This window comes from Lepus europaeus, chromosome 11 (genome assembly GCF_033115175.1).
Source record: "Lepus europaeus isolate LE1 chromosome 11, mLepTim1.pri, whole genome shotgun sequence".
NCBI classification, from domain to species: Eukaryota; Metazoa; Chordata; class Mammalia; order Lagomorpha; family Leporidae; genus Lepus; species Lepus europaeus.
In genome coordinates this window covers 8,387,892-8,414,111 of record NC_084837.1, presented here as the reverse complement: position 1 = coordinate 8,414,111, position 26,220 = coordinate 8,387,892, and the positions used below count along the sequence as shown (strand labels likewise).

The 26,220-nt window shown below is 56.2% G+C and overlaps 1 protein-coding gene across 2 annotated transcripts in view; it reads left to right on the top strand.

Moving 5' to 3' along the window:
• The window catches only part of IGF1R (insulin like growth factor 1 receptor), a 260,335-nt gene that overhangs the window by 221,936 nt on the left and 12,179 nt on the right, over nucleotides 1–26,220 (top strand). The window contains exons 7-20 of one of the 2 annotated variants that reach the window (XM_062204938.1): nucleotides 2,173–2,299; nucleotides 4,073–4,311; nucleotides 4,857–5,024; nucleotides 5,234–5,438; nucleotides 8,371–8,651; nucleotides 9,855–9,991; nucleotides 10,813–10,972; nucleotides 15,751–15,853; nucleotides 16,241–16,311; nucleotides 17,641–17,870; nucleotides 18,152–18,262; nucleotides 20,897–21,076; nucleotides 21,857–22,013; nucleotides 24,883–25,012. In XM_062204938.1, coding sequence (XP_062060922.1) covers nucleotides 2,173–2,299; nucleotides 4,073–4,311; nucleotides 4,857–5,024; nucleotides 5,234–5,438; nucleotides 8,371–8,651; nucleotides 9,855–9,991; nucleotides 10,813–10,972; nucleotides 15,751–15,853; nucleotides 16,241–16,311; nucleotides 17,641–17,870; nucleotides 18,152–18,262; nucleotides 20,897–21,076; nucleotides 21,857–22,013; nucleotides 24,883–25,012 — 2,299 coding nt within the window. Of the gene's footprint in view, nucleotides 1–2,172; nucleotides 2,300–4,072; nucleotides 4,312–4,856; nucleotides 5,025–5,230; nucleotides 5,439–8,370; nucleotides 8,652–9,854; nucleotides 9,992–10,812; nucleotides 10,973–15,750; nucleotides 15,854–16,240; nucleotides 16,312–17,640; nucleotides 17,871–18,151; nucleotides 18,263–20,896; nucleotides 21,077–21,856; nucleotides 22,014–24,882; nucleotides 25,013–26,220 lie in introns of both variants that reach the window. The other variant, XM_062204937.1, reaches the window with a different exon arrangement.

Genomic DNA, 26,220 nt, shown 5'->3' with positions numbered 1-26,220 from the left:
GTGGCAGCAGTGACCCCTGTGTGCTGGCCAGTTTTCCTGAGTTTCCCTGTGAGCGCCCCAGAGGCTCGTGAACTGTTCCCACTTGCATTTAAACAGGTGCTTAGGAGCCCCAGCGCTTCCTGTCTTCTCACACGAAGTGAGGGACTTTTTGAAAATGAGCCCGTACTGTCCAGCCCAGTGCGCGCCTGAGCTCCGCCCTCACTCCCCACAGCCCCACCCCCACCCCAACACAGAAAAGATGGGGTGAGCCCACAGTCCAGAATTGATACCACTTTTAAAATTTTCAGCAATTTAATGGGAAACTTTGACTTTAAGCTCTCTTATCAGAGTTAGAGTCATGCACTTCTCATCTAATCCTGTATAGAAGACTGCTTTTTTTTGAGAGAGAAAGATTTATTTTACTTATTTATTTGAGAGGCAGGGTTACAGGGAGAGAGAAAGGGAGAGAGAGATCTTCCATCCACTGGTTCACTCCCCAGATGTCCACAGCAGCCGGGGCTGGGCCATGCTGAAGCCAAGAGCTTCGTCTGGGTCTCCCATGTGGGTTGCAGGGGCCCAAGCGCTTGGGCCATCCTCTGCTGCTTTCTCAGGCACATTAGCAAGGAGCTGAATCGGAAGTGGAACATTGCAGGCAGCAGTTTAACCTGTTGTGCCAAAATGCCAGTCCCCAGAAAACTGCTTTTAAAACAGGGGCTCTAGGGGCCGGCATTGTGGTACAGCAGGTTAAGCTGCCTCCTGTGATGCCGGAATCCTAGTGGGCACAGGTTTGAGCCCTGGCTGCTCCACTTCTGATCCAGCTCCCTGCTGGTGGGCCTGTAAAAGCAGAGGAAGATGGCCCAAGTCCTTTCACTGCTGCACCCACACGGGAGACCCAGATGAACCTCCTGGCTCCTGGTTTCAGTGTGGCCCAGCTTTGGCCATTGTGGCCATTTGGGGAGTGAACCAGCAAATGGAAGAACTCTCTCTCTGTAACTCTGCCTTTCAAATAAATAAAAAATAAATATTTAAAAAAACTGGGGCTCTGTTTGGCTGGATGGGGCCATAAAAGTAAACCTTCTCTTCCTGTTGGACTTTTGGGAAGGGAAGGGAAGGGAAGGGAGTTAGAGAAGCATCGTAGGCCCGGGCAGGCGTACGCACCTGTGCACACTCGGGGGCGGCTCTGTGACATAGCTAGCAGTGGGCTGCGGCTTGCTTTGCTGGCGTCTGGACTCCTCACCTGGTGGCCACCGAGACTGCATGGAGGGGTTTCAGAGGGAAGGATCGGGCCCCGGAGCTGGAGGGCATGTCCAGAGCCCCTGCTTGGACCCTAGCACAGGCAGGGCTACCAGAGCATTCTCAGAGTGCCCTCCTGCTCGAGTCGGCCAGTCCTACCTGTCAAGTAGCCACTGATTTCCCCTCGGAAACAGGATCGGGGGAAATCCCCGAATAGCACTTCAGCTGTGCCTTAGCAGCGCCTTCCCCGTCCTAGTTGAGCTTCTTAGTCTTGATGGCCTTGGCCTTCAGTCTCACTGCTTCCCCTCCTGGTGTGCAGGGGCCTTGGAGGAAGGCACCCTGCAGGCTAAGGAGGGCGGGCGACCATCGGTCCTCCCTGGTGCTCCTCAGAGTTGGAACTTGGGGCTGGTCCCTGGCATCCCTCAGCAGCCCGGACGGTCCGCCCAAGGGCACAGAGGGCTTGGCTGAATGAAGCTGTTGACCACGCCTCATTGGTCCCCTGCGGCTGTCCTCCAAGGAGTTCCTGTGTCCTTCCAGTTTGCCGCCCAGTGTGGACTAAGCAGTTCCTTCCTGGGCCATCCCTGGGGGTGTGCCCCACTGCAGGGCAGGTGCCGTCATCCTTAGACACTTCCATCCAGATGAACGGTTCACTCCCACCCACCAGGCACCCTTTGGGAAGCAGCATCTTAGGGGTGAGCAGAAAGGCACGGTGACCTCATGCACTGAACTTCAAGTTAGGACACACTCACTGTTCCCCAGGCAAGCAGGCAGCACAGCTGACCGGATGAGGACCAGGGAGCAAGCCCCTTGGAGCTACAAGCGGAGCTGTTTGTAGACAACCAGGAGGCCATGTGGGGAGTCCGGGCAGAACTGTGCATGGATAGTCAGTGCTGGGGGAGACAGGACTGCTTTCCTGAGACACAGGCATCTGTCGCTCACGGATGTACCCCTGTGCCCCAGGTGAGAGCGACATCCTGCATTTCACCTCCACCAACACATGGAAGAACCGCATCATCCTAACCTGGCACCGCTACCGCCCCCCAGACTACAGGGATCTCATCAGCTTTACCGTCTACTACAAGGAGGCGTGAGTTTCTGCATTTGGTGCTGTCTTGCCGTTGGCAGGGTGGGGACTGGTTGCAGCCAGCCTTTTTGTCATTGCACCGTTGGATGAATGCAAGCAGTCAGCTGGGTCCCCAGGGAAAGCCAGGCTGAGCCCCTGCCCTGGCTACCTGGTGACATGCACCCTAGCCAGTGGCAGCCACCGTGGGATAGCATTAGCTTGAGGCCTTTCCTTCTTTGGGTGATTAGAGGTTGTCAACCATATGAAGGCCCAAGAGAGAAAGCTTGGGTATTTGGGGAGAATTGAGTCAATCCAAGTGTCATAGACTATGCTTGGGACTTGGTTGAAGCATCGTCCCGCCCTTCGTCGCCGGGAGCCCTACTCCAGGAGTCCCCAAGGTTACACACCTGGTCTGGTCCATGGTCTCTGGTGCATGGACCCCTCTCAGTCTCTGCACCTAGGTCATGAGCCCTCTAATTGGGGAAGGAGAAGGAGGGCAGCCAAGCTCCATGACTCTGCCAGTCTACTCGGTATCTCTTGTGCCGTCAGGTGATAGTCGCCTGCCCTGGCAGTTGCTGACTGACCACGGCTCTCACTGGTCTCCCTCCTTCCTTCGCCTCCCGTGTACATGTGGTCCCCTCATCTGCATAGCCATCTTTTCATCAAAGGCCCATCTTAGTGCCACAGGCTGCTTTCCTGGGTGCTTGGCTCCCCAGGGGTGGGAACCAGAAGCCCGGTGGCAGCATCTGGTGCCTTTCCCTTGCTGGAGCTGGGTCTGGACATGGCTCGAAGAATGAGAAGCTCAGGCTCACGCGGCATCCAGGGTTTGTGTCTGTGCTGCCATGGTGACGGCAGGCAAGGCCACATCGATGTCCACTCCCCATGCCCGTGGCTGGTAGCTCTCCAGGCCTCTGATCTGATGAGTGCAGCTTCCACGCTGCACCACGCATCTCCTTGAGGGCCCTGCCAGTGCTTTGGCCGTGGCTGCTGACCATCTCACTGGGCAGATGCTAGTGACTGAGGCAGTCTGGGAAGTGTTTAATGTAAGACACCTGTGCATTGCAATTGGTGAGCAATTTAGATTTTTGAAGGTACTATTTATCTGTAGGACATCATTTTTCTCCAAAACTTTTATTTATTTATTTTTTGACAGGCAGAGTTAGTGAGAGAGAGAGACAGAGAGAAAGGTCTTCCTTCCGTTGGTTCACCCCCTAAATGGCTGCTACGGCTGGTGCTGTGCCGATCCAAAGCCAGGAGCCAGGTGCTTCCTCCTGGTCTCCCATGCGGGTGCAGGGCCCAAGCACTTGGGCCATCCTCCACTGCCTTCCTGGGCCACAGCAGAGAGCTGGACTGGAAGAGGAGCGACAGGAACAGAATCCGGCGCCCCGACCAGGACTAGAACCCGGGGTGCTGGCGTCGCAGGTGGAGGATTAGCCTATTGAGTCGTGGCGCCGGCTGAAAACTTTTCTTTTATTAATATCTGATATTTACATTAAATAGCTGTGCTTTTTTTTTTTTTCTTACAATGAAAAAATGCTGCAGTCAGAGGATACGTGCATTTGCGTGTATTCTTAGGGAGCAGCCTTGTCAGTCGCAGTAGCGATGGAACAGCTCGTTCCTGAGAGACAGCCTGCAGGGCTACAGGGCGTGACTCTGGGGAGGCCTGGGGCCCAGCCGCCGAGCCGTGTCCTACCATGCAGATCTGATCGACTGTTTACTTGACTGAGAATTCCCGTTGTGGAAAGTGTGACATGCTAGACCCTGGGAAGGTTCTGTGTGAGCTTTGCTGTCTTTCAGACCCTTTAAAAATGTGACGGAGTATGATGGGCAGGATGCCTGCGGCTCCAACAGCTGGAACATGGTGGACGTGGACCTCCCCCCAAACAAGGACCTGGAGCCTGGCATTCTACTGCAAGGGCTGAAGCCCTGGACTCAGTACGCCGTCTACGTCAAGGCCGTGACCCTCACCATGGTGGAGAATGACCACATCCGAGGGGCCAAGAGTGAAATCCTGTACATTCGCACCAATGCGTCAGGTACCTGTGCTCCAGACAAGCCCTGTGCCCCCCGATGCTTCCTGAGCTCGCTGTACTGGTGGAGTAGGTGTAGGTGCAGGGGTGACGGGGAGATGCGCCTGTTGCCCTTCTTAGTGATACGTGATACTGTATCGTGGTATCGTGTTTGGAAGGTAGAGGCAGGCAGGCAGAAATCTTCTGTCCTCCGATTCACTCTCCAGATACTCACAACTTTGGGCCAGGCCAAAGTCAGGAGCCCAGAACTTAACTCAGCTCTCCCACACGGGTGCATGGGTGGCTGGGACCCAGGTTCTTGAGCCACTGCCTGCTGCCGTCTCCAGGACTGTGCATTGGCAGGAAGCTGAATTTGGAAATGAATTCAAGACTTGAACTGAGGCACGCCAATATGGGACGTGGGCCTCCCACGTGGCGCCTGAGCAGCGTGCCAAAGGCCCACCCCCGTCACTGTCCTCTCACCCAGGCCGGCCTCGCAGCTTCCTCTTGGCTGGCACCGAGAATCTGAAAGGCCAGTCTGTCCTCTGAAGTGTCCTCTGTTCTCTTTCCAGTTCCTTCCATCCCCTTGGACATCCTCTCAGCATCCAACTCCTCGTCTCAGCTGATCGTGAAGTGGAGCCCCCCGTCCCTGCCCAACGGGAACCTGAGCTACTACATCGTGAGGTGGCAGCGGCAGCCCCAGGACGGCTACCTGTACCGGCACAACTACTGCTCCAAAGGTAAGGATACTGGAAACCGCACCCGGGTCAGCGCGGGCGTTCGCTCCCACGACTGGAATGCATCCGTGCCCTGGGTGGTGCACGCGGGGAGCTGTGTGAGCTTTGCTGGAAGCCAGCTGCCCTCTCTCTGAGAGGGGCTGACAGCTCTTGTCCTGCGCGTGGCTCAGCTCTCATTCACACCGCCACTTCCGCTTTTCTTCCTGGAGAAGACAAAATTCCCATCAGGAAGTATGCGGACGGCACCATTGACGTGGAGGAGGTGACGGAGAACCCCAAGACGGAGGTGTGTGGCGGAGAGAAGGGGCCTTGCTGCGCGTGCCCCAAGACGGAAGCCGAGAAGCAGGCTGAGAAGGAGGAGGCGGAGTACCGCAAGGTGTTCGAGAACTTCCTGCACAACTCCATCTTCGTGCCCAGGTACGGGTCAGGCAGGTCAGCGCTGGCCGCGGAGGGGGCCACGACAGGTGGCACTGCTGCTCCCTACAGGTGTAACCCACGCTCAGGGCACAGCGTCCTATAGAGAACAGGTGGCTCCTGTCCTGCTGAGGAGCCGGGGTGCAGAGGGCGTCAGGCGCTTGTCCACGCTTGGGAGTGGGAACGCCAGGACGTGGGCCTCTCTCAGCCTGCAGAGGAGGAGTCCTGTTGCAAAAGGGGCAAAGGCAGAGCCAGTTCTGGAGGGGGCCCAGCTTCCAAAAATAACCCAGTGTCCCAGGCATGCTTCACACACAAGGGTGGGAAGCAGCGTAGAACATGGGCTTTCCAGGCAACGCAGCACCTGCCCCCCAGATTCCATCTGCTCTGAGTGCTCTTTCTGCATAGTGGGGACAGAAGTGGGGGAAGGAACGGCTCCCAGCAGTGCTGTCCATAGCAACCCAAGGCTGCAAGCAGCTCAAGTGCTGCAGGTGAACAGATGAACGCGGTGTGGTAGAAAAATCCCGAGAAATATTGTTCAGCCAGGTAAGGGGATTCTGACCCGATGACGAGGACAAGCTTGAAACTACGGCACCAAGTGGAGCAGAGCAGACACAAAGGAGCAAGTCTGGAGGCCCCCTGTGATGGAGCGCGGTCCTGTCTGGAGCGATCGGAAGTTCCTGAAAACGAGTCAGTGACTCTGTGGCATATGAATGCAGTGAACTCCCCTGAATTAAAATGCCACAATTTTATGTTGCATGCACTTTCATTGCATTTTTAAGGTTTACTTCGCTATAATAAAAAAATAGTAAACAAAATAGTATATTCTAAAAGGCAGGGGAAGGTGCGGCAGGGGAGCCCAGCAGCACCTAGAAAAGGAAAAGGAACAGAGCAGTGTGGAGGCGGAAAGACTCACTTGCAAGTCCAGTTTCCTGCTTTAAAACTAAGTTGCTAGGGCCGGTGCAGGGGGTTGAGCCACGCCAGCAGCATTGGCATCCCACATCGGAGCACTGGGTGGCATCCTGCTGCTCCACTTCCAATCCAGTTCCCGGCTAACGCACCTGGGAAAGCAGTAGAAGATGATCCAAGTGCTTGGGTGCCTGCCACCCACCTGGAGACCCGGGTGAAGTTCCAGGCTCCTGGCTTTGGCTTGGACCAGCCCTGGCCATTTTGGCTACTTGGGTGGTGAAGCATTGGATTGAAGATTGATCGATCTCCATCTCTCCCTCTGCTGTGTTGCTTTTATATCAATCAATTATTTGTTAGGATTTTTTAAAAAAAATTTATATGAATGGTGATGAGAAAGAGAGAGAGGGAGAATCAATGGGTCCATCTTCTATCACTGATCCACTCCCCAAACAGGTGCAATGGCCAGGGCTGGGCCAGGCCAAAGCCAGGAGCCAGGAACTCCGTCTGGGTCTCCCACATGGGTGGAAAGGGCTCAAGCACTTGTGCCATTGCAGGCACATTGGCAGGGAGCTGGATTGGGAGTGGAGCAGCCCAGACGTGAACTGGTGCCCACATGGGATGCTGGCGTGACAACCAGCAGTGCAACCCACTGTGCCACAACACGACCCCCATAGCTTCTTACTTGTAGACGTAGTGTGTGCTGGGTTGGTTTTGAAGGCAAGGCAAGAGCTTTGCTGGTGTGAAAAAGGTCCTCCTGGCGATAGATGTGGTTCCTTGCGTTCTTCCCTTCTAGGATGAAAGCCCTGGCCCTTTCCCCAGCGCCTGCCTTCCCTCCCAGGTTTGCCCAGGGGCAGCGCACAGCCTGGGTCAGCTGAGCCTTCCAGTGACTTCTGGCTGCCCCTCCCCGCGGGAGCTCGCGCTGCCCACTGCCGCTTCCCCCAGCAGGACACCGACGGCCTCCTGTGTCCTGGGTGTCATCTCGGGTCCTTGGGCAGCTGGGATTTGTCCCGTTTGCTCTCTTCCTTTGCCAGCAGTCTCAGCACCTCTGGTCCACGACTCACTGCGGGTTGCTGTTCCTCTGTCCGGGCACTGTTTTTGTGTGGTGATCTGGATGCTTCCTGTCCGGAGCCTGCTTTAAAGGTGTCTGGGCAGAGCCAGGAAGCTCACTTTTCCACCTGCCCCAGCAGCAGTGGCAGTCAGAGGGGCCTCCCTGTGTCTCGTGCCACTTCCTCTGCCTTTTGGGTGTGGACGACCATCCTTTCCCGAGTGATTTCCCGTGGGCCTTTTAGCTTTTCTATGCCAGTAGATCCTGTAGCTGTCGGTAGAAAGCCTACTCAAGTCCGTGACAAAGACTCTGCCCCTCTCCGGAGCCTTGGGGAGGCTGCAGGTGCTCAATGCTTAGTGGGAGGCAAAGCCAGGCTGGAGAGGCCTAAGGAAGGTGGCACGGGCTCGGGCCTGGGGATGAGAATCAGCAGGAGCCCCTGGGGAGGGTCTTGGGGTCCACGCTGGCACTTGCTGCTGGGATCAGGGCATCTCTGTTACAGAGCTGAGTCACCACCCACAGCCCATGGAACCCCTCTTCCCCATCTCCCTAGGGACTGTGCCCTGCACCTCACCTGTGCCCTCACTGCTGATAATCTGTGTGTAGCCAGCAGGCTTGCCCCTTTTCTTGCTTAACTGTAAGATCTGTGACTGAGAAGGGCCCCAGAGCACCGATGAACCAGCCACCAGCTTAGCGCCTGGCCAAGAGTGGCCACGGCATTGCCCGCCTCTGGGTGTAAGCGAGTGCCTGCCCCGGGAGCCAGGGGAGTCGTTTGCTGCGCCTGAGGCTGCAGAGTGGAGGAAGTAAGGAAAGCCCGTGTTGCTTGTTGGTTTTTATCCAAGGGGGCTGAATGATCCCTTTTCTTCCAAGGTTAAGATTTTTCTCCTCTGCCTGTTACTCTCACCCAAGTCATTAAAAAAAAAAAAAAAAAAAAAAGGCAGAAGAGGTAGAAGCAGCACTTACAAGCCAAGCTTGTCTCCCTCGCAGACCCGAGAGGAAGCGGAGAGATGTCGCGCAGGTGGCCAACACCACGCTGTCTGGCCGAGGCAGGAACGCCACGGCGGTGGACATGTACAACAGCACGGACCTGGAGGAGCTGGAGACAGAATACCCTTTCTTTGAGACCAGAGTGGACAAGGAGATAACGGTCATATCTAACCTGCGGCCGTTTACTTCCTACCGCGTCGATATTCACAGCTGCAACCACGAGGCCGAGAAGCTGGGGTGCAGCGCCTCCAACTTTGTCTTTGCGAGAACCAAGCCTGCAGGTACCGTGTGACCCCGCGCTCCCTGCTGCGAGCACACTCATAGCCTGGTGGAGAAGACCGTGGTTGGTGGGTACGGGGTCTGGCCCCCAGGCAGTGACCCTGGCTCTCACTCCTGCCCACAGAGGAGCGGGTGGTCCCTGGTAGGCAGCATGGCAGATCAGCCAGCCAGGGACGGAACCCATGCTGGGATAGCGGTGTCACTCCCGTGTCTCTAGAAAGTACTCCAGCCCAGGGGGCACCCTCTAGGGTTCACCCTGCAACCTGGTTGCCCTGTGCACCCGCCGCTGTGCACAGGTAAAGCGCCTGCTCCCTCCCGAGTTCCCAAGATTCCGCCAGGTCCCCAGTTAGCTGCCTCAGGTCAGAGTGGTCGCTGCTTCTCGGGTGAACTCTCAAACCTTCCACCCTGCTGACCTGTAAGTTGCTCAAACACAGCCGGTCGTCACTCATCCACTTTGGAAGGTGGGTAGAGTGCCCAATTCTTGTTCCGGTAGGAAGCGTCAGGTAGCACCGGAGTGGAAGTGACCAGACCGGGTGCTGAGGAGCCGTTGCCTTAGGGCAGCCGTCGGTCTCCTGTGCCTCGGCTTCCCACAGCCCTCCCAGGACAGACACAGACCAAGCGGTCTGCCACTACCCTTCCCAGCAGTAACTGTCCATGACCTTGACCCACGACCTTGCTTTCTGCTTTCAGAAGCAAAAGCAAGAGAGCCACCACCACAAGGTCAGGGTCAGGAGCGGTCGGCAGCAAGGGAGAACTCGCTGATGCCGTCCCACGCTTAGCAGCCTCCTCCCTGGCCGGCCCTGTGGGGCCTTCACCTCCGTGTACATGGCAGTCAGTCGCCGTGAGGCCGACGGCAAGGGCTCTGTGCTCTGCTGCTGCTCATTCAGCTGCCGCGTTCGGTCGTTTTGTGTGGTTTTGTTCGAAGTGGATGAAGCAGAGTAGGAGAAAGTGGCTTAGGTAGCTGTGCCTGGGTGCCGGCTTTCTGGTGGCATCCAGGTGAGTGGAGGATGTTGCGGTCCCTTGAGATGTGCAGGTCCTCAGGTTGGTCGAATCCTACACCAGCTCAGGGGGAGTCTGCGTGCCCCCCATGCACAGGCCTGGCCTGAATGCATGGATTAGGGGCTGCAGCATCCTCTGGTCAGCCCAGTGTTCATCTCCCTCCCCGAGGACCCAACTCTGACTTTGTCACTTGTTCAATCGTACAGAAGGAGCAGATGACATTCCGGGCCCTGTGACCTGGGAAGCAAGGCCTGAAAACTCCATCTTTCTAAAGTGGCCGGAACCTGAGAACCCCAACGGATTGATCCTAATGTATGAAATAAAATACGGTTCTCAGATTGAGGTAAGACTTGGTGGTGGTACGGTCTGTAGGTACTTCCACCAGCTCAACAGCAGAAGTTGCATTAGAAACAGGGTACCTCCTGGCTAGCTTCAGGCTTAGCACAATAAGGAGGTGGAAGTCAGTGAGGAAAGGTCTTTCCCCCAGCTCCATGCACCATGAGGAGCACACAAGAAGCTAGGCTGTCTGTCACTCTTAGGAAGCATGCAGGTGCATGGCCTAGCGGGTCAGGCACTGGCTAGGATGCCCACGCCCCATATCAGTGTGCTTGGATTTGATGCCTTCCTCTGGCTCCTGACTCCAGCTTCCTGCTCCTGTAGACCCTGGGAGGCAGCAGTGATGGCTCAAGGAGTTGGGTTGCTGGGTTCCTGCCACCCACGTGGGAGTCCTGAGTTGAGTTCCTTGCTTTGGCTCTAGCCCAGCCCTGGCATTTGGGGGAGTGGACCAGCAGATGGAAGCTAGCTAGCTAGCTCGCTCGCTCGCGCTCTCGCGCTCTCTCTCTCTCTCTCTCTCTCTCTGCCTTTCAAATAAATAAGTAATTAACGTGAAAAAAAAAAAAAAAGACGTGACCTCGTTGTGGCAAATGTTTCCCACCTGGACTAGCTCAGTCTTAATAACTGAGAATCCTCCTTGTTCGTTTTGGAACAAGGCTGGGGGAAGAGTTCTGGTTATGCTCCGTGTTACTTGAAGACCTCCTAAGATACTCTGGGTCGTTTTTAGGTGCTGTGGGGGGAAGAGATTGGGCAGTTGGGGCCACCAGTGTGGCAGGTCCCAGATTTCTCCTGTGCTTGTGGGAAACAGACTGTGTGTTTTATTTCCCCCAGGACCAGAGGGAATGTGTGTCCAGACAGCAGTACAGAAAGTATGGAGGAGCCAAGCTCAACCGGCTAAACCCCGGGAACTACACAGCCCGGATTCAGGCTACGTCTCTCTCCGGGAACGGGTCGTGGACGGAGCCGGTGTTCTTCTATGTCCCAGCCAAAGGTAAGGGAGTAGAGTGTTTACACCAGAAATGGATGGAGCCGGGATTTGGGACGCCCGGGTTCCTGCGGGGATCTGGTTTTCTGTGAGAACTGAATTGTCTGGCTGGCAGAAGGTTGTGCTGAGAAGGTAGCACCCTGGCTGGGAGCTCCAGGGGTGGCAGATGCTGAGTTGTGGGGCCTGTGGAGCAGGCAGGGGGAGGGTTGGAGGCCATTGTGAGGGGCACAGCCACTGGAGAGCTGGAAGAGAAACCTGTGCTTCCCAGCTGGCTTGTGTTCCAAGCCAGGGTACAAAGCCCCGAGTTGCCTGTTCCATGTGCTGCCTGGCACGTGGTGTAGCTGGCTAGCCAATGATTCAGGACTCGGAATCCTGCGGGATCATCCAGTCTGGCCTGCTCCAGGGCAGAAATCTCCACGGAGCATCCCTGGCTGAGACCCTCTACCTGCTGAGATGTGGATGCGTTCTTAAAGCACCAGCATGCATTGCGAGCACGCAGCACTCACTGTTTGGTGCAGAAACTGGGTGATGTAAATGTTTGCTCACACACTGGCACCACAGAGTACTAAGGAGGCTGTTTTACCTGGTGATTTCACATAGTGCAGCTGAGTTCTACACTACCAAGTACGACATGGGCCTGAATTCTCTTGGCCAAGAGAATTTAGTCTTTTGGTGAAATTATTCCCATATCCCGTTCCCAGTGTTTTTGCTTTCGTTAGACACCCACTTGCTTTACACAATGTCACCTTCATATGATTCGCTCAAACGGCTCACATTGTTCCTGATTGCTCTGCACCGCAGAGATCACCCAGCCCTGCTCAGTGCTAGTGCTTTGGCGTCCAGAGCCCGGGTCCTCCCTGCTGTCTGCATTCCTCCCGCTCTGAATAGAACAAGTACTCAGCGGGTCCGGCAGCGCCGTCCCTAGAAGAATTGAATGTAGTGTGTCAGAGAGGTAGCCGCACTTGAGGGTCAGTCGCCACAGGTGCCCCAGGAGCCAGGAAGTGCCGTTGGTGTCGGCGTCGGCATCCGTCCGTGGACCGGGGGCTGGAGAAGTGTGTAGATTCACAGAGGAACGCTCGTCTGCCTTAACAGAGAGGGAAATCCTGTCCCTCCGACAGCGTGCGTGCGTGACATGGAGGACACGACCCAGTGAAATCAACCAGGCACAGAGGACAAACACCGCACGGTCTCACTCGGGAACTTACAGGCGGAGAGAGGAGAAGGGTGTTTGCAGGGGCTGGGAGTGGGGATTTGGGGAGATGGCTAACAGTGTCAGTGGGACAGTAGGGATAGGTTAAGGACAGCTATTGTAGAACATGGTGACTACATTTAGAAATGTATCCTTAAAAATTGCTAAGAGTAGATTTCAAGTGTTCTTAGCACAAAAAAAAAGATCATTATATGAGATAATGCATACGTTAATTAGCGCAATCAAATCAGTCCATGATGTGCACATATTTCAGAATAGCGTACTGTACAGCACAAAGACATTCAATTCTCATTGTGGGTTCAGTGCAGTACGGAACAAGGACTCCAGCCGTCCACCGCGTCAGCACCAGACACCCAAAGATGTGCACGGTGTCTCAGCGACTTGGAAGGTGACGGCGAGAGGGTAGGGCCCGACAGAACTGCAGACCCCAGGCCAACATTTTTTGTCACTAGCAGTATGCCTGCCTGCCTGCAGGTCCTCAAGGCAGACAGGGCTTGGGCAGAGACCCGTCCGTTTGTGTAGTTGTGTCGCCTGTCCTGTGCCTGCAGCCTGCACACGGCCCTCAGACCGTCTCCAGGATCGCGGCTTCCTGCCTTTCTCCTGTCTCCCTGGCTCCATCTCTCCCCAGCCACAGAGCCTTGCTTCGGGGGTCCGAGCTCGTGCTGTGGTCCCTGGAAAGATGGCCTTGTCTGCTGAGCTCAGTGGCCTTGGCTTGTCTTGAGAGCTGTCATGCCCCCGTCTGGGTTGGCCACCCTGCTTTAACCCCACGAATGCCAGGATGGCAGTGGCAAGCCCGGGTGTCCCTCAGATGGAATTTTCCCGGCAGAAGTTGGCACAGACCACAAGGAAATTGAAGCTGCTGCCTGCTGAGCCGGGGGAGGTTTTCCCTGATGCCAGTTGAGACTCAAGCTCAGTGGAGTCTAGTTTCCTCTCGTTGAATCCTCAGAGGAGATGGGGGTCAGGAAGCTCTCTGGGGACCACTCCTCTCGGGTCGCCTTGTGTGCCTGAATTCTACTGGATTACCCTTCAGACCACACATGCGCAGATTAAATAATCTCCGGTCGCCTGGCCTTTACCTACAACTCGATCTCACGGGCGGATTTTCTCACCACTTGATCATTTTGTTTCTCTGGGCGTGTTCCAGTTCCTCATGTCTCTGCTGAAGTGTGGGCCTTGAACACACTGCAGCCTGACTGGGGGCGGAAGTGATGGAGATACAGGGAGTGGCCCTCAGGGGAACGAGGGAAACCTGCCAAGCCCTCCCACTCTGGCTGTGATGTTGTATTTTCAGCAATTAAAAAGTACAGGAACTGGTGTTCATTTTGAGAAGTATTTTGTAAAAATACCATTCTTTTTTTAATGGGAGAGGCAGAGAGACGGAGAACTCCCATCTGCTGGTTCACTCCCCAAATGCCCACGACCACCCTGGGCCAGGAGTCAAGCCCAGGAGCTGGGAGCTGAGTGCCGAGTCTTGGTCTCCCTTGTGGGAGGCAAGGGCCCGACCACCAGAGCCCCACTTGCTGCCTCCCAGTGCACATTAGCAGGAAGCTGGACTTGGAGCAGAGCTGGGAGTCCCACCCAGGCAGCACCCCAACTGTCACGTTAACCTCCAGGCCAACACCCACCCCTTACAATAGCTGTAACAGTCTGTAGAGACAATGGCTAGTTTCTAGTGGTGATAGTCTTTGAGGGGTGGCTCACAGCTGCTGTAACTGGGTCCCCAATGGGTTCCTAGCCCAGTTCCACGGAGGCATCTCTGCTTGGGCCTCCTTGTGCTCCAAACCAGGACCACAGCCGCTGCACTCAACACTTCTTCCGCTCTGGATTCCTTGGCTTAGTCAGCGGCTCCCTGAGCCACTCATCGCCCACGCCAGCCCTCCTGGGCAGGCCTCCTCCTCCCTCTGCTCTCCATCCCAACCTGTGTCTCGTGGCCTCTGCTCTGTGTGTGTCAAACGCAGCCCCTCCCTTGCTGCCACATTGCCCCCTCAGAGCCTCCTGAGTGCTCGCATTGTGGAATAGGATGAGCTGTGGGTGCAGGAAGCCTGCGTTCCCATCCTGAGCCGCAACTGAGCCACTTCCAGTGTGACCCTGGGAAAGCCAGGAATCTCAGCCCATTTTCCACGACTATCACTGAACACCACACACTAGACAGCTGATGGGGAAAAGGCTCATCAGGGGCTGGTGGCTGCCTCTGGTGCCGGGGACTCTGCAGAGTGTCCGTGGAGAGATAGCACACACGAGAGAAGAGGCCAGGCGGCTCTTCCAGCAGGCCGATCTCGAGAGAACCCCTTAATGTGTGAGTGGACTGGCGCATTCAAGGGTGCAGCCATTGTCACCTGTGAGATCCCACCTGGTCCCACCTCTGAATACCTCACCTCGGGCCTAAGCTTCAGTGTGAGTCTCTGGGGGATGTTCACACCGCGGCACCAAGTCAGCTCAGAGTCTGGAGAGCTAACACGGGACAAGCCTGGGGGCCTGGCATCGCCCCCACCCCACCCCAGCTCCCAGACCAGGGCAGCGCCTCCTCCCTGCCGCCAGACCTCCTGTCTGCCCCCAGGCACGGCCACCTCCCCAGCAGGTCTGGCCGGCAGTTCCGTGCTGGCTTCGAAAGCTTTTGCTGACTTGAAATTGCTGAGCTTGGTGGAGACCCTCGTGAACCAGCCCTGGCTTCTCAGCAGCAGGGGAAGGACCCAGACTGGAGGAGCTTCCCCTAGGGAGGCTGCTCCTCTCTCCTTCCTCCCGTGTCCTGTGCTGTGTGCGTCTGTTCTGTGTCTGCTCATGCCACCTGTTGACTGGCTGAGTCCACGCACCTGGCAGGGCAGCATCTTCGGGGTGTGGGTCCGCGTCCCAGATGCCCAGTCTGGCATCCGTCATGCGAGTGCTGGTGCTGGTGACGAGTGGTGACCAGGCGCGAGTGTTTGTGGGAGATTCAGAGCAAGTTGGCAAGAGGTGCCATCCAGTGTGTGTGTGTCTTTTAAATTGTCTGTGGGACTTTCTGACACATAACGGTCAGTGAGCATTGTATATTTGAGAATTACTTCATTTTATTTTAGCAAATGTACAAGAGTACTTCAGATATAGCATGCAAAATGGAATTCAAAGATGTTTATTTTGGTGTAAACATTTGTGAAATCCACTGCGTATGTGGGTTCTTCACAATGTTCCTGGAAAATATTTATCATTAAAAAAAAAAAAAATGCCATGGACTTCAACTGTTTTGCACCAAAAGAGAAACTCTTCTAATTCCATTTTCCACAAACTTGCTCAGGTACCTTGTGTGTTTCCAGAGAGAGCATCAGACTGCCGGCAAAGGTTTTTTTCCTTCACTCCATCATCTGAACTATGGCATCGGGATACACTGTGCTTTAAGGGGAAAAAAAGAGTGGATATTTCAGTCTGCACCTAATGGTCTCCCAGATCATTCGGTTTATGGAGTTCATTCTGCTAGGTCTTGCCCTCGGGGGTGCCTCGCGTGCGATGGGGGAGTGGGAGTGAGCAGGGGTCTTTGTGTCCGGGTCGGCGTGGTGAAAACGAGCCCAGGCAGCCCGTGACCTGTGGTCCTGCCCTGCCGCAGCCACCTACGAGAGCTTCATGCACCTGATCATCGCGCTGCCGGTCGCCATCCTGCTCATCGTGGGAGGGCTGCTGATCGTGCTGTACGTCTTCCACAGGAAGAGGTGAGCAGATGCCAGGGCAGACGGGGCTGACGGTCGCAGCCTGCCTGGGGGTTGGCAGCCCTGGTGTTTCCAGCCCTGTAGCACAATCACCCAGAAGCGCTGGCCGTGCGCGTCTCCCCTCCTGTGACCCCGTCCACGTTGGAGACGCAGAGCCCCGCCCATCACACTAACATCTCCTGAAAAGTTCCTCTCTGGAGAAGCCCCCAGGCCCGACAGGGTGGGAGGGGGTGTAGACGAGAGCTGGCCCTGGCCAGGGAAGGCCTCCCCCCCCCCCCCCCACCATACTTCACGGAACAGGGCAGAGACGGGTGTAGCAGAGAGGAGCGTACACGCACACGTGGGTGGAGGCAGGGTTTCCTTTAACCTCAATGCTGTCTGTTTTGACAGAAGTAACAGCAGACTGGGGAACGGAGTGCTGTACGCCTCTGTGAACCCGGAGTACTTCAGTGCAGCCGACGGTAAGGACCCCAGCCCGGGGCACCGGGGCTTTGGGGAGTGTTGCTGGTTAGGAAAGGGGTCTGCGTTATTTTGAGGAACCTTTGGCCTTGGGTCTGTCTTCACCAGCAGATTTTGATCCATCTTTCAGGCATCGAGTGAGTATGTCCAAAATTCTGGGACTGTCCCGAATGCCCCCAGGGTGAAATGGGCTTCAGAGAGCAGTGTGGCCAGCACGGCGATCGGCTTATGGCATTGTGGGAAATTCTACCCTAGAGTGAGAGGCAGCCTCTCCTCACTCACACGTAGCCGTCAGGATGCACCACATCCATGCAGACAGCCCAGCGAGCACCCTCAGCCCGGGGATCGGTCCTCGGGTTGTCCCTGGCCGCCTGCTGCCGCTCGGCCATTTTTATCTGGACTGTGCCTGTCAGTGACGAGGGTCCTGCGGTTTGTGCTCGGGCCGCCACTCCCTGTCCCTTTGGTGATCGCTCCTGGGGGCCATTTAGTTGGGTGCCTAGGAAGGCCTGGCTGGGTCGTACCCTCTGGGCGTTGCCCTTTCTCGTGTTCTGCTGTCTCTTCTCGGCTGGTGCGCTGAAACCCAGACAGAAGCCGAGTCATCTGGGTAGAGACTGTCCTCAGTGCGGTCACACGTAGAGTCAGCCACCAGACCCAGAGTCTGTGCTGGGGACCGAGCACCTCTTCTAGATTCCCCCGGGAAGTAGGATCTCCGGTGCACCGCGGTTACCCCCGCGTCCCTCGGATCTCTTTCCTGATCCAGAGTAAAAACTCCTGGGAATTCTGCTTGGACACTTGGCTCCGTTTCTCCCTCTCCTATGATTAATTGGCTTTTTTCCAAAACTGGTGTTTGTGTAAGTGACAAGACATCACTAGAAGACACCCATGTCAGTTAGCTGTTCATGCATGTAACACGATACCCGAGGCGGCCTAGCGCGTGTGCTCTGGCACCTGGTGTCAGAGGTTCCGCAGTGTAGATCGGGCAGAAGGTGGCAGAGGAGTGGTCACAGACCGAGCCAGCAAGCAGAGAGAGACAGGAAACACAGCTCGCTCACGGGAACCCCATTTCTAGGACCAGTCCCCAGTGACAGTGACATCTCCCATGAGCCCCCGCCCCATACACATGACTAAATCAAGTCACCCCATCCCAACCCTGAACTAATCACATCAACCGTCACCTTGAGACTTTGGAGCCAAATCCTGTCCACACCCCCGCAGTCGTCTGTTATTCCTGGGAAAGAAGTCCCGCCGCCACCTCCCCCCACAGCCCCCCAAAGCTGCATCCGGCCTCAGGCTGGCTTACAGGCCTGGTTCCCTCCCGGCTTGTCCTGCAGTGTATGTCCCTGACGAGTGGGAGGTGGCACGGGAGAAGATCACCATGAGCCGCGAGCTGGGCCAGGGCTCCTTCGGGATGGTCTACGAAGGCGTCGCCAAGGGCGTGGTAAAGGATGAGCCGGAAACCAGGGTGGCCATCAAGACGGTGAACGAGGCCGCCAGCATGCGGGAGAGGATCGAGTTTCTCAATGAGGCGTCGGTGATGAAGGAGTTCAATTGTCACCACGTGGTAAGGGAGAGCCCCCAGAACGCCACTGCGGGCCCACCCTGGAACGCGCCCCCAGCAGCGCCTGCACCTGCGGCCCCAGCTTCTGGATGTCGCCCCCACGGCCCCACTGTGCATCTCAGGACCCTGTGTGCAGTGAGGTTCTGGATGGGAGGCAGAGGCCAGATGGAGGAGGCCCTGACCCTCTGCTCCAGGCCACAAGGCCCCCATAGCACACAGCCAGCTGCACAGGCGTGGGCAGAGTAGCCCCTTCCCCCACTGATTCCCTCTCTGCCTCCTCCCAGGTTCGGTTGCTGGGGGTGGTGTCCCAGGGCCAGCCCACCCTGGTCATCATGGAGCTGATGACACGAGGGGACCTCAAGAGCTATCTCAGGTCCCTGCGACCGGAAGTGGAGGTCAGTGCTCAATTTTGCAGCTTTGCATGTTAACCCTTGCATGTTCTGTACCTCGGAACCCCCCGGCCCGGCAGGAGACCGTCGGGTTGGCCGTGAGTGATGGCAGGGGCCTTTACGGATAGCGTTTCCCAGCTAGGGGTAGACTCGATCCACGCGAGGGGGACTTGCCTTTCCTCACGCCCTCTGCGTGAGCACAGCAGTGACCGCCTCCTCTGCTAACGTGGAAACGCCCTTCACCCTGCCCCTCGCATGCGCTTACTGGTGTGACTCTCGGAGTGCGTCCCCTCCCCGGCCCCTGTGTTCGGCTCTGTCTCCAAGGCCTGGCGTGTCAGAGGTGCCTGTTAGGCGTCTGAGAAGTCGGCCCTGGTCTCACACACTCGCTCTCCCTCCTTCCCCTCGCACCCCCACGGCCTGTACCTTGGAGACCAGAAAGCTGCACTGCCCCAGCCCTGCATCCCACTGCCCACGCTTCATCCTCTTGCTTGTGCTTTTCGATGATAAACCCCCTCGGCTGCACCATCTCTGCTCAGTGGCATGAAAATCTCCCTGGGGGTGTGAGCCTCAGATGTTCACCCTGCTGAGCCCTGAGCGGTTTCTCCTGAGTCACTGTGCTGTCGCCCTGTCTGTGGCATGAACCCACAAGCCAGCCCGTGAGCATGTGGAGGCACGACTTGTCAATCACTAATCCTAAGGAAAGCCGGTAGACAGCCGCTGAGAAATGCCCCAGCAACACCCGCCTCTCTGTCGCGCTGCCTCCGTGGGTCTGAAGGTCCCTGCCCTGGCCCTGGCTTTGCTCCTGTGGTGTAAGCGGTGTGTGTGCTTAGACTGCTAGAAGCAGTGACTTCCTGTTCTCTCTCTGTCCTTTGGAACCTCTGTTGCCATTCTGTTTCCTTTCTGCTGTTTTCTTCTAACCTGCAACGTACTCACCTCTTCCGAGGCTGGTCCTTCCTGTATTTAGTGCTAAGCGCCTGTTCACAGACGACTCCATGTAGTCACTGCACACGGGGTTTGGGGTTATGTGCAAGCCCGAGGCCGAGTGTGGACCGGGGGTGGGGTGGTTTCCAGCGCTGGGCCACTGGGGACTGGTCCCCCGCACTCCCGGGTGTTGTACCTTTTCCTGGCTCACTCTAACACACAAGCCAGCTTAAAGGAGGCGCAAGCTCCATCAAATAGGCAACTGGAGGAGTGACAGAATGTTTTTTTCTTTTTTATTTTTTTTTAGATTTTTCAATTTTTTTATTTGAGAGGTAGAACTACAGACAGAGAGAGGGACAGACAGAAAGATCTTCCATGTACTGGTTCACTCCCCAAATGGCCACAATGGCCAGAGCCAGGCCAATCCAAAGCCAGGAGCTTCCTCTGGGTCTCCCAGACAGGTGCAGGAGCCCAAGCACTTGGGCTATCTTCCACTGCTTTCCCAGGCCATCAGCAGAGAGTTGGATTGGAAGACGACCAGCCGGGACTCGAACCGGTGCCCGAATGGGATGCCGGCGCCACAGGTGCAGGCTTAGCTCACTGCGCCACAGTGCTGGCCCCAAAGAATGTTTCTTACCAGCATCCCTGGAGGAGCCCCTGGGAGGCACGAGGCCCTTGCTCCTTTGCTCCCCTGTTTCCGGTGCAGAAAGACTGGGGGCCTCGTGGTCTCGCCACTTTGCAGCTGGCTGGCTGCCCTCCCCGAGTGCCCGCACAGGTGCCTGGGCTTCGGCTCCTCGTTTGTAAAGGAAGAGGGCCGGGCAGGGTGACGAGGAGCATCCTTTGCAGAGCTGAAGTTCACCCTCAGGTTTGCCAGGTTGAGCAGCAGAAAACCGTGTGCGCCTGTCCTGTGGTTTCATCACACCTGAGCCTGTTGAGCTCTCTCTCCACCTGGCAGGGTGTAGATGCGTGTGGGTGCTTCCTACTGTCTCAGAGGAGTGATGGAGCAGCACCGGGAGCTGGCAGGACGTCAGCCCTTTCTCTCCGTTTTATTGATTCTGGTTTTCACATTAGTTAGGAATGACCACCTCCAAGCAATCACCTGTACTTCATACTCCAGCACTTAAAGTGCTACAGGCACAAACTTCGCACCTTACCCGCACCATCTCCTCTGTTCCCAGGCATAGTTAAAGCTCAGAAAAGGCTAAAAGGAAATGCGAGGTCCTATGGAAGAAAAGACATGACCGCAGAAGGCTCTCCCATAAAAGAAAGTGGTGATTTTGCCCTAACTCCCAGTGGCAGAATCCACGCCCCAGAAAACTGAGTGGCGAGGCTTTCAGGTCACTCCAGGCAGTCCTGGTGGCCTCACTGGGCAAGAGCCGGCATCCATGGGCACTGACCCTGCACCAGGCACTGTTGGGTTTTTGCTGGGCGGGATCCCAGGTAATCCTCCCAGGATTAACTCCTCTCTGATCTCTTATGGAAGGTCCCAGGCAGGAGCCCAGAGAGTCTGATCCCACAGCCAAGGCTTGCTCTATCCCACGGTCCATGGGAGGTGTGGAACGTGCCACAGCAAGATGAGGGAAAGCAAAGAGCTAGCATCCAAACTGTGCTGTTGTGATGATTGGGTTTTGTACTTTTTTTTTTTAATGATGGAGAAACTTGGGCTTGTGTGTGTGTGTGTGTGTGTGTTGAAGACTTATATATTTATTTATTTGAAAGGCTGAATTACAGAGAGAAAGACAGAGACAGAGACAGAACTTCATCCGCCGGTTCACTCCTCGGATGGCCGCAACAGCCAGGGCTGGGCCAGGCCGAAGCCAACAGCCAGGAGCTTCTTCTGGGTCTCCCACGAGGGTGCAGGGGCCCAAGGACCTGGGCCATCTTCCGCTGCCTTCCCAGGTGCATTAGCAGGGAGCTGGATTGGAAGTGGAGCTGCCGGGACTCGAACCGGTGCCCATATGGGATGGCGCGGTGGCTTTACCCGCTGCGCCAGGCCCCAGGGTGATTCTTTTCTATTCCAAAGCAAGTGTGGTCCCCCCTTCCCCCCTTCCCCCCAGAGAGGAGATGCTTATGCACATTGCTTGTCACTGTGTCACGTCAAGACCAGCCTTAGCAGCACCCATGGCAAAAAGCAACCCAAGGATTGCTGCATTGTGTGTCAAAAACCTAGCCTTGGCACGTATGTATTTTAGAAGAAAGCAGAGGGGAAAGGAAACCGTAAAATAATCGACATCAATGCTCACCTGGAAATGAAACACACAGCGTCCTTTTGGGTTCACACCTGCTGACTGCTCCATGCTCTCCTTCTACCTGCTCTCTGATTACTGGAATAAAAGGGACATGGGGACGAATAAGAATGAGAGTAAGCAGGAACCCTTAGTGTGAAAAATTGCTCTTCTGCTGTAAATCATTTTTGCTGGTCCCAAGTGGTGTGAATTGGTGTTTTTCCCTCTTGGCTGTGTGTGACGTGGCCAGGGAGTGAGCAAGTGGCTTTGCCACAGGGCAGATGCCATGGTCTCTAATGACACACTCCTTCCCAGCAAGTCCTGATTCTTAGCAGGATGACCCCTGGAGCTCAGATCGAACAGACATGGATTCGCAAACCCTGAAAAAACTTGAGGTGGAAAACAAAAAAAAATCCCTGAATTCTCACGTGAGATATTTCTCAATCTCCAACAGAATCGGGCCCCAGCCCCTCCGAGTCTGAGTAAGATGATCCAAATGGCCGGGGAGATTGCAGATGGCATGGCATACCTCAACGCCAACAAGTTCGTGCACAGAGACCTTGCTGCCCGGAACTGCATGGTGGCTGAGGATTTCACAGTCAAGATCGGAGGTGCGTCCTGCCCTTGGCTTTCCAGACCTGAGAACCCTGTCGTCATCAGCCCACCCCTGGACAGGCTTCCCACTGCATGCCTGGAATGCAGGACCTGGTTCCTGGGAATGCTGTGTGCGATTGTCCTCTGTTGCCAGTCAGTCCCAGATCCGGCCAGGCTGGCTGCGATCCAGGTAGCATGTGGGCACTGCCGTCCAGGTGGTGGCCAAGGATGAGCCCAGGCTGTGGCCCCTGAGCTCACCTCTCCTGGCACTGGAGGCATTTTTGATAGCACAAGTCTCAGTGTGGGGACAGAAGTAATCAAGATGATGTCCACACGTGTTCTTGACTTGACTGCCAGTCGTCCCTGTGGTCTTCCTGGCCTCTAAGGAGCATTTTTCTCCCTGTCCCCTGAGTGTCCACACTTTTTTCTAAGAAGCAAGGGGCCCTGATGAAGCCCAAGCACTGAGCAGGGCATGGACAGGCATGGCAGTCCCCAGGTGACTGCGCCTCGCACCCTGGGCCGGTCAGCCTCCAAGCTCTTGATCACTGTTGGAGCACTGGCTGACCTGGCTGCACCTCACCAGCCTACTGCTCAGCCCCGTCTTCGCCACCACTGTTGTGACACCAGATGTGGGGTTGCATTTCTGATCACTGGTTAAAAACTCATTGCAGCCTCTTGGTTTGTGCTTTAAAAAAAAAAAAGTGTATTTGTTTATTTGAAAGTCAGATTTCAGAGTGGGGGGAGGGGTCTGGGGTCTTCCATCCACTGGTTCACTCCCCAAAATGCCACAGCTGCCTGGGCTGAGCCAGACCAAAGCCAGGAGCCAGGAGTTTCTTCCACATCTCCCACATGGGTGCAGGAGCCCAAGGGCTTAGGCCATCTTCTGCTGTCTTCCCAGACACATTAGCAGGGAGCTGGATCGGAAGCTGGGACTCGATGACAGCTTAACCTGCTATGCCACAGCGCTGGCCCCTTGATTTGTGCTTTTCTTTGGTCCTTTAAGTTCCCTAATAAAGGCACATGTTCTTCAGGGCTGCTTAGGGAGCCACCTGCTTTTATCAGAACCGTGATAAAAATTCAGAAGAACACCACATACTTCCCAAAGAAGGCTATTTGAGATCAGCCACCTGTCCGGCCCGGAAGTGTTCTACCTCTGCTAGGCTCATGTTTTCCTTTGTTTTCCATTCGCAGGGGCTGGGGCTGCTGACATGGAGCCACTGTCATAGGGCAGACACCCCTCCAGCTCCCAGGTGCAGGCAGGGCTCCCCGTGTATCCCCAGCTTGGACCCTTTGAGCAGCCTCGTGTAGGATGTCCCTGGAATCCCCCCTGAGCCAGGTGGCCCTGAGAGAGGCAGAGCAAGTCCAGGAGGCAGCCCTGCCCCAGGGTTCTCAGGGAAGAGCCACTCCCGTGGCTGGCTGGGCTCTCTGCGGCCCCCACCTGCTTCCCCTCCCCTCCTCACCCCCATCCCCACCCTTCACTCTTCCCTGGGGACTCGGAGACTGGAGAGCCGAGGCCCAGGCAGGCCTAAGCTTTGCTTCCAGTCCTGCCTCGGATAGGTGAGAGACCTGGGGCAGGTGCTCCAGTCATGTGAGCCCTATTTTCTCCACCTCTGAAATGGGGTAACAGGGTAACAGACCCCGGGAGGGTGTGAGAAGGGCTCGCACGGGCCTGGTGTGGGCAGCCCCCAGGAAACCTCAGCTCTTGCCCTCGTCATCCGCTTCCCATCCTGTTGCTGGTGTGGTCAGAATTCACCCAGGCTGCCACCTGCCCTTGAAAATCCAACTCCGCAAAGGTTGTGTTGCTGTTTCACGGTACACCATGGTGACAGCAATGCTTTCTTTGTAAATGGGGTTTTTCTTTCTAGAGTTTAGTTATTTTTCTTTTGGGTTTAGGAAGAAATTTTTTAAAAAATTTTTTCCTGGGATCTCTTTTTTTCCATTGTGTGTCAGTAAAGCCAATTTCCTCATGGTACCTGCTGCTGGATTAACTCAGAGATAAGGGTCCGGGGCTTCATTTCTGTTCACCTCGAGTGTTCACAAAGGCTTTTCCAGGGTGCTGGGTCTCATGGGTCACAGACACGACCAGCGTTTTCCCCGGGCACAGTGTGATGTCCTTTGGCACCAAACAAGTCGCTGATGAGGGTTAGCGTCCGGGGAGCTGTGCTCTCTGCGTTTGCTTGCGGCCTCACTTCCTGTGGCGTGAATTAGAGGCGGCTTGACGTTGCTGGGAAGTAGAGCCGCACTCTGCCCTGGGAAGCGAAAGCAGAGGAGTCCCTGTAGGAAAGATTGATTGAGGGGACCATCGAACTCGGACAAAGGCCTGGCAGTTTAGGACCATAAAGCCAGCCCTCCGGCAGCCGAATCACATGGCATCTTGCGACAGTTTCTGGAAGGGAGTGGGAACCCTAGGTTGGAAAATGGTGCTGAAGAAAAGCTTCAGAAATAGCAGCGTCTAGGGACCAGGGACGGTTACCCTGTGCGGGTCCACTGCTTCCTTGGCTCTCGTGCCGGGGCCTGGCGACCGCATGTCGCAGTCCGTGTCCTCCTGTGGGTTCCATCAGGTCTGAACACTGTGCCCAGATGACCTTTGGTTGTGGTAAATCTGGGAATGCCACAGTTTTAAGTGGTGTCCCACGTGAAATGCAATAAGGGGATTAGCTTCCTGAAGGAATCGGATTATAAGGTCGTATTAGGTGCTGAGACATCTTGGCGTGGGCTGGTTTGGTTGCTGCTCACCCCTTTATGTTTGTTAACAATCACAAATGCTCACTTGAGGTGTCCCCGCACGGGAGGTGCCCCTGTCTCAGGCGGAACGTTCGGGGGTGGCGGGCGCAGCCGCCATGCCTTTGCTGCGGCGTGACCCAGCGCCTTCTCTTTCCCTTCCAGATTTCGGAATGACGCGGGACATCTACGAGACGGACTACTACCGGAAAGGAGGGAAAGGCTTGCTGCCCGTGCGCTGGATGTCCCCCGAGTCCCTCAAAGATGGAGTCTTCACCACCCACTCTGACGTCTGGTATGTGGACCTCCAGTGCCAGGCCAGCGGGGCCCCCCTGCCCTGGCACACCCACCCCGCCGCCTCGTTGAGGCTTCCTTGGTCTCCTGGTCTCTGTCCATGGTTAGCCGTGTCCAGCTCAGTGCAACAGCCCCGAGGTGATCCTGTGATCACCATGGGCGTGTGTGGGGCCGACAGGTACTTCAGCCTCCAGTGGATCCCAGGGGTGCCCAGAGGAGCCGTGCACGCACCTGTCTGCGTCTCCTCTCCCTGCCTGCTCGCTCGCTCTCTCTCTCTCTTTCTCTTTCTCTTTCCCAGTGGACAGACAGACCTGGGTGTGTGTGCAAGTGTGTGTGTCTCTCTCATTCTAACCTTCGGAGTGCAGACGGCGCCTTGTTTGGACCCGGAGCTTCGAGTCTTGGCTGGTTTCTGTTTCGTGTTTTCCCGTGGGTCCTGTGGGTCCCCTCTGCTCAGTCCTCTGGCCGTGGGCCCCGCTTCGTAGCTGACCCAGGGCAGGTTATGGAAAGCAAAGGGCCCTGCTGGGTAACAGAAGTGCCTCGCGGTGGAGCTGGTTGGCCGGGGGCTGCAGAGGCTGCCAGCAGCAGTGTTTGTTGTGGTTCCGTGACAACGTTGTAGAGGCGGGCAGGTTCTGAAATACAACTGAGGCTGCTGGCACGCCAGGCCCTGGTGCGTCTGCTCCCAGAACGTCAGCGAGCATCTTGGCTTTCCCCGCGGGAGATCCCGTCCCGGCGCTGTGGTGAGAGAGAGATGGTGGTTGTTGGCTCCAGCTGTCTGGATGGCCACACACAGGAACTATTTCTGTAGTGACTGACATTTTTTGTTAAACCTCGTGACCCTTTCACAGCTCAGGGGCCTTCGGTCCTATTTTGAAGACAGGTGCAAATTGGAAATACCATTTGGGAGATGACCTGGCAAAGCGAGGCCGCTGCCGCTGCCGCAGCCCGAGCGCGAGCTCCGGTCAGCAGCCGGCTTGTCCGGGATGCCGCTGCCTTTCCCATCAGATCAAAGCGGTGTGCACCATCTTCCGAGACGGAGCTGGCAGGGCGAGGGCCCGCCTGGGCACGTGCACACGCCTCTTTATTACAGGCTGCGTGCCTCTGAATGCTTGGACGTCGGCTCCCAGTGTGATAAACAGACTACCGGGAGGTGGGGCGCCGAGGTGAGGTCGGCAGAGAAAGCCAGCGACGCCGATGTCTCCCTGGCTGACT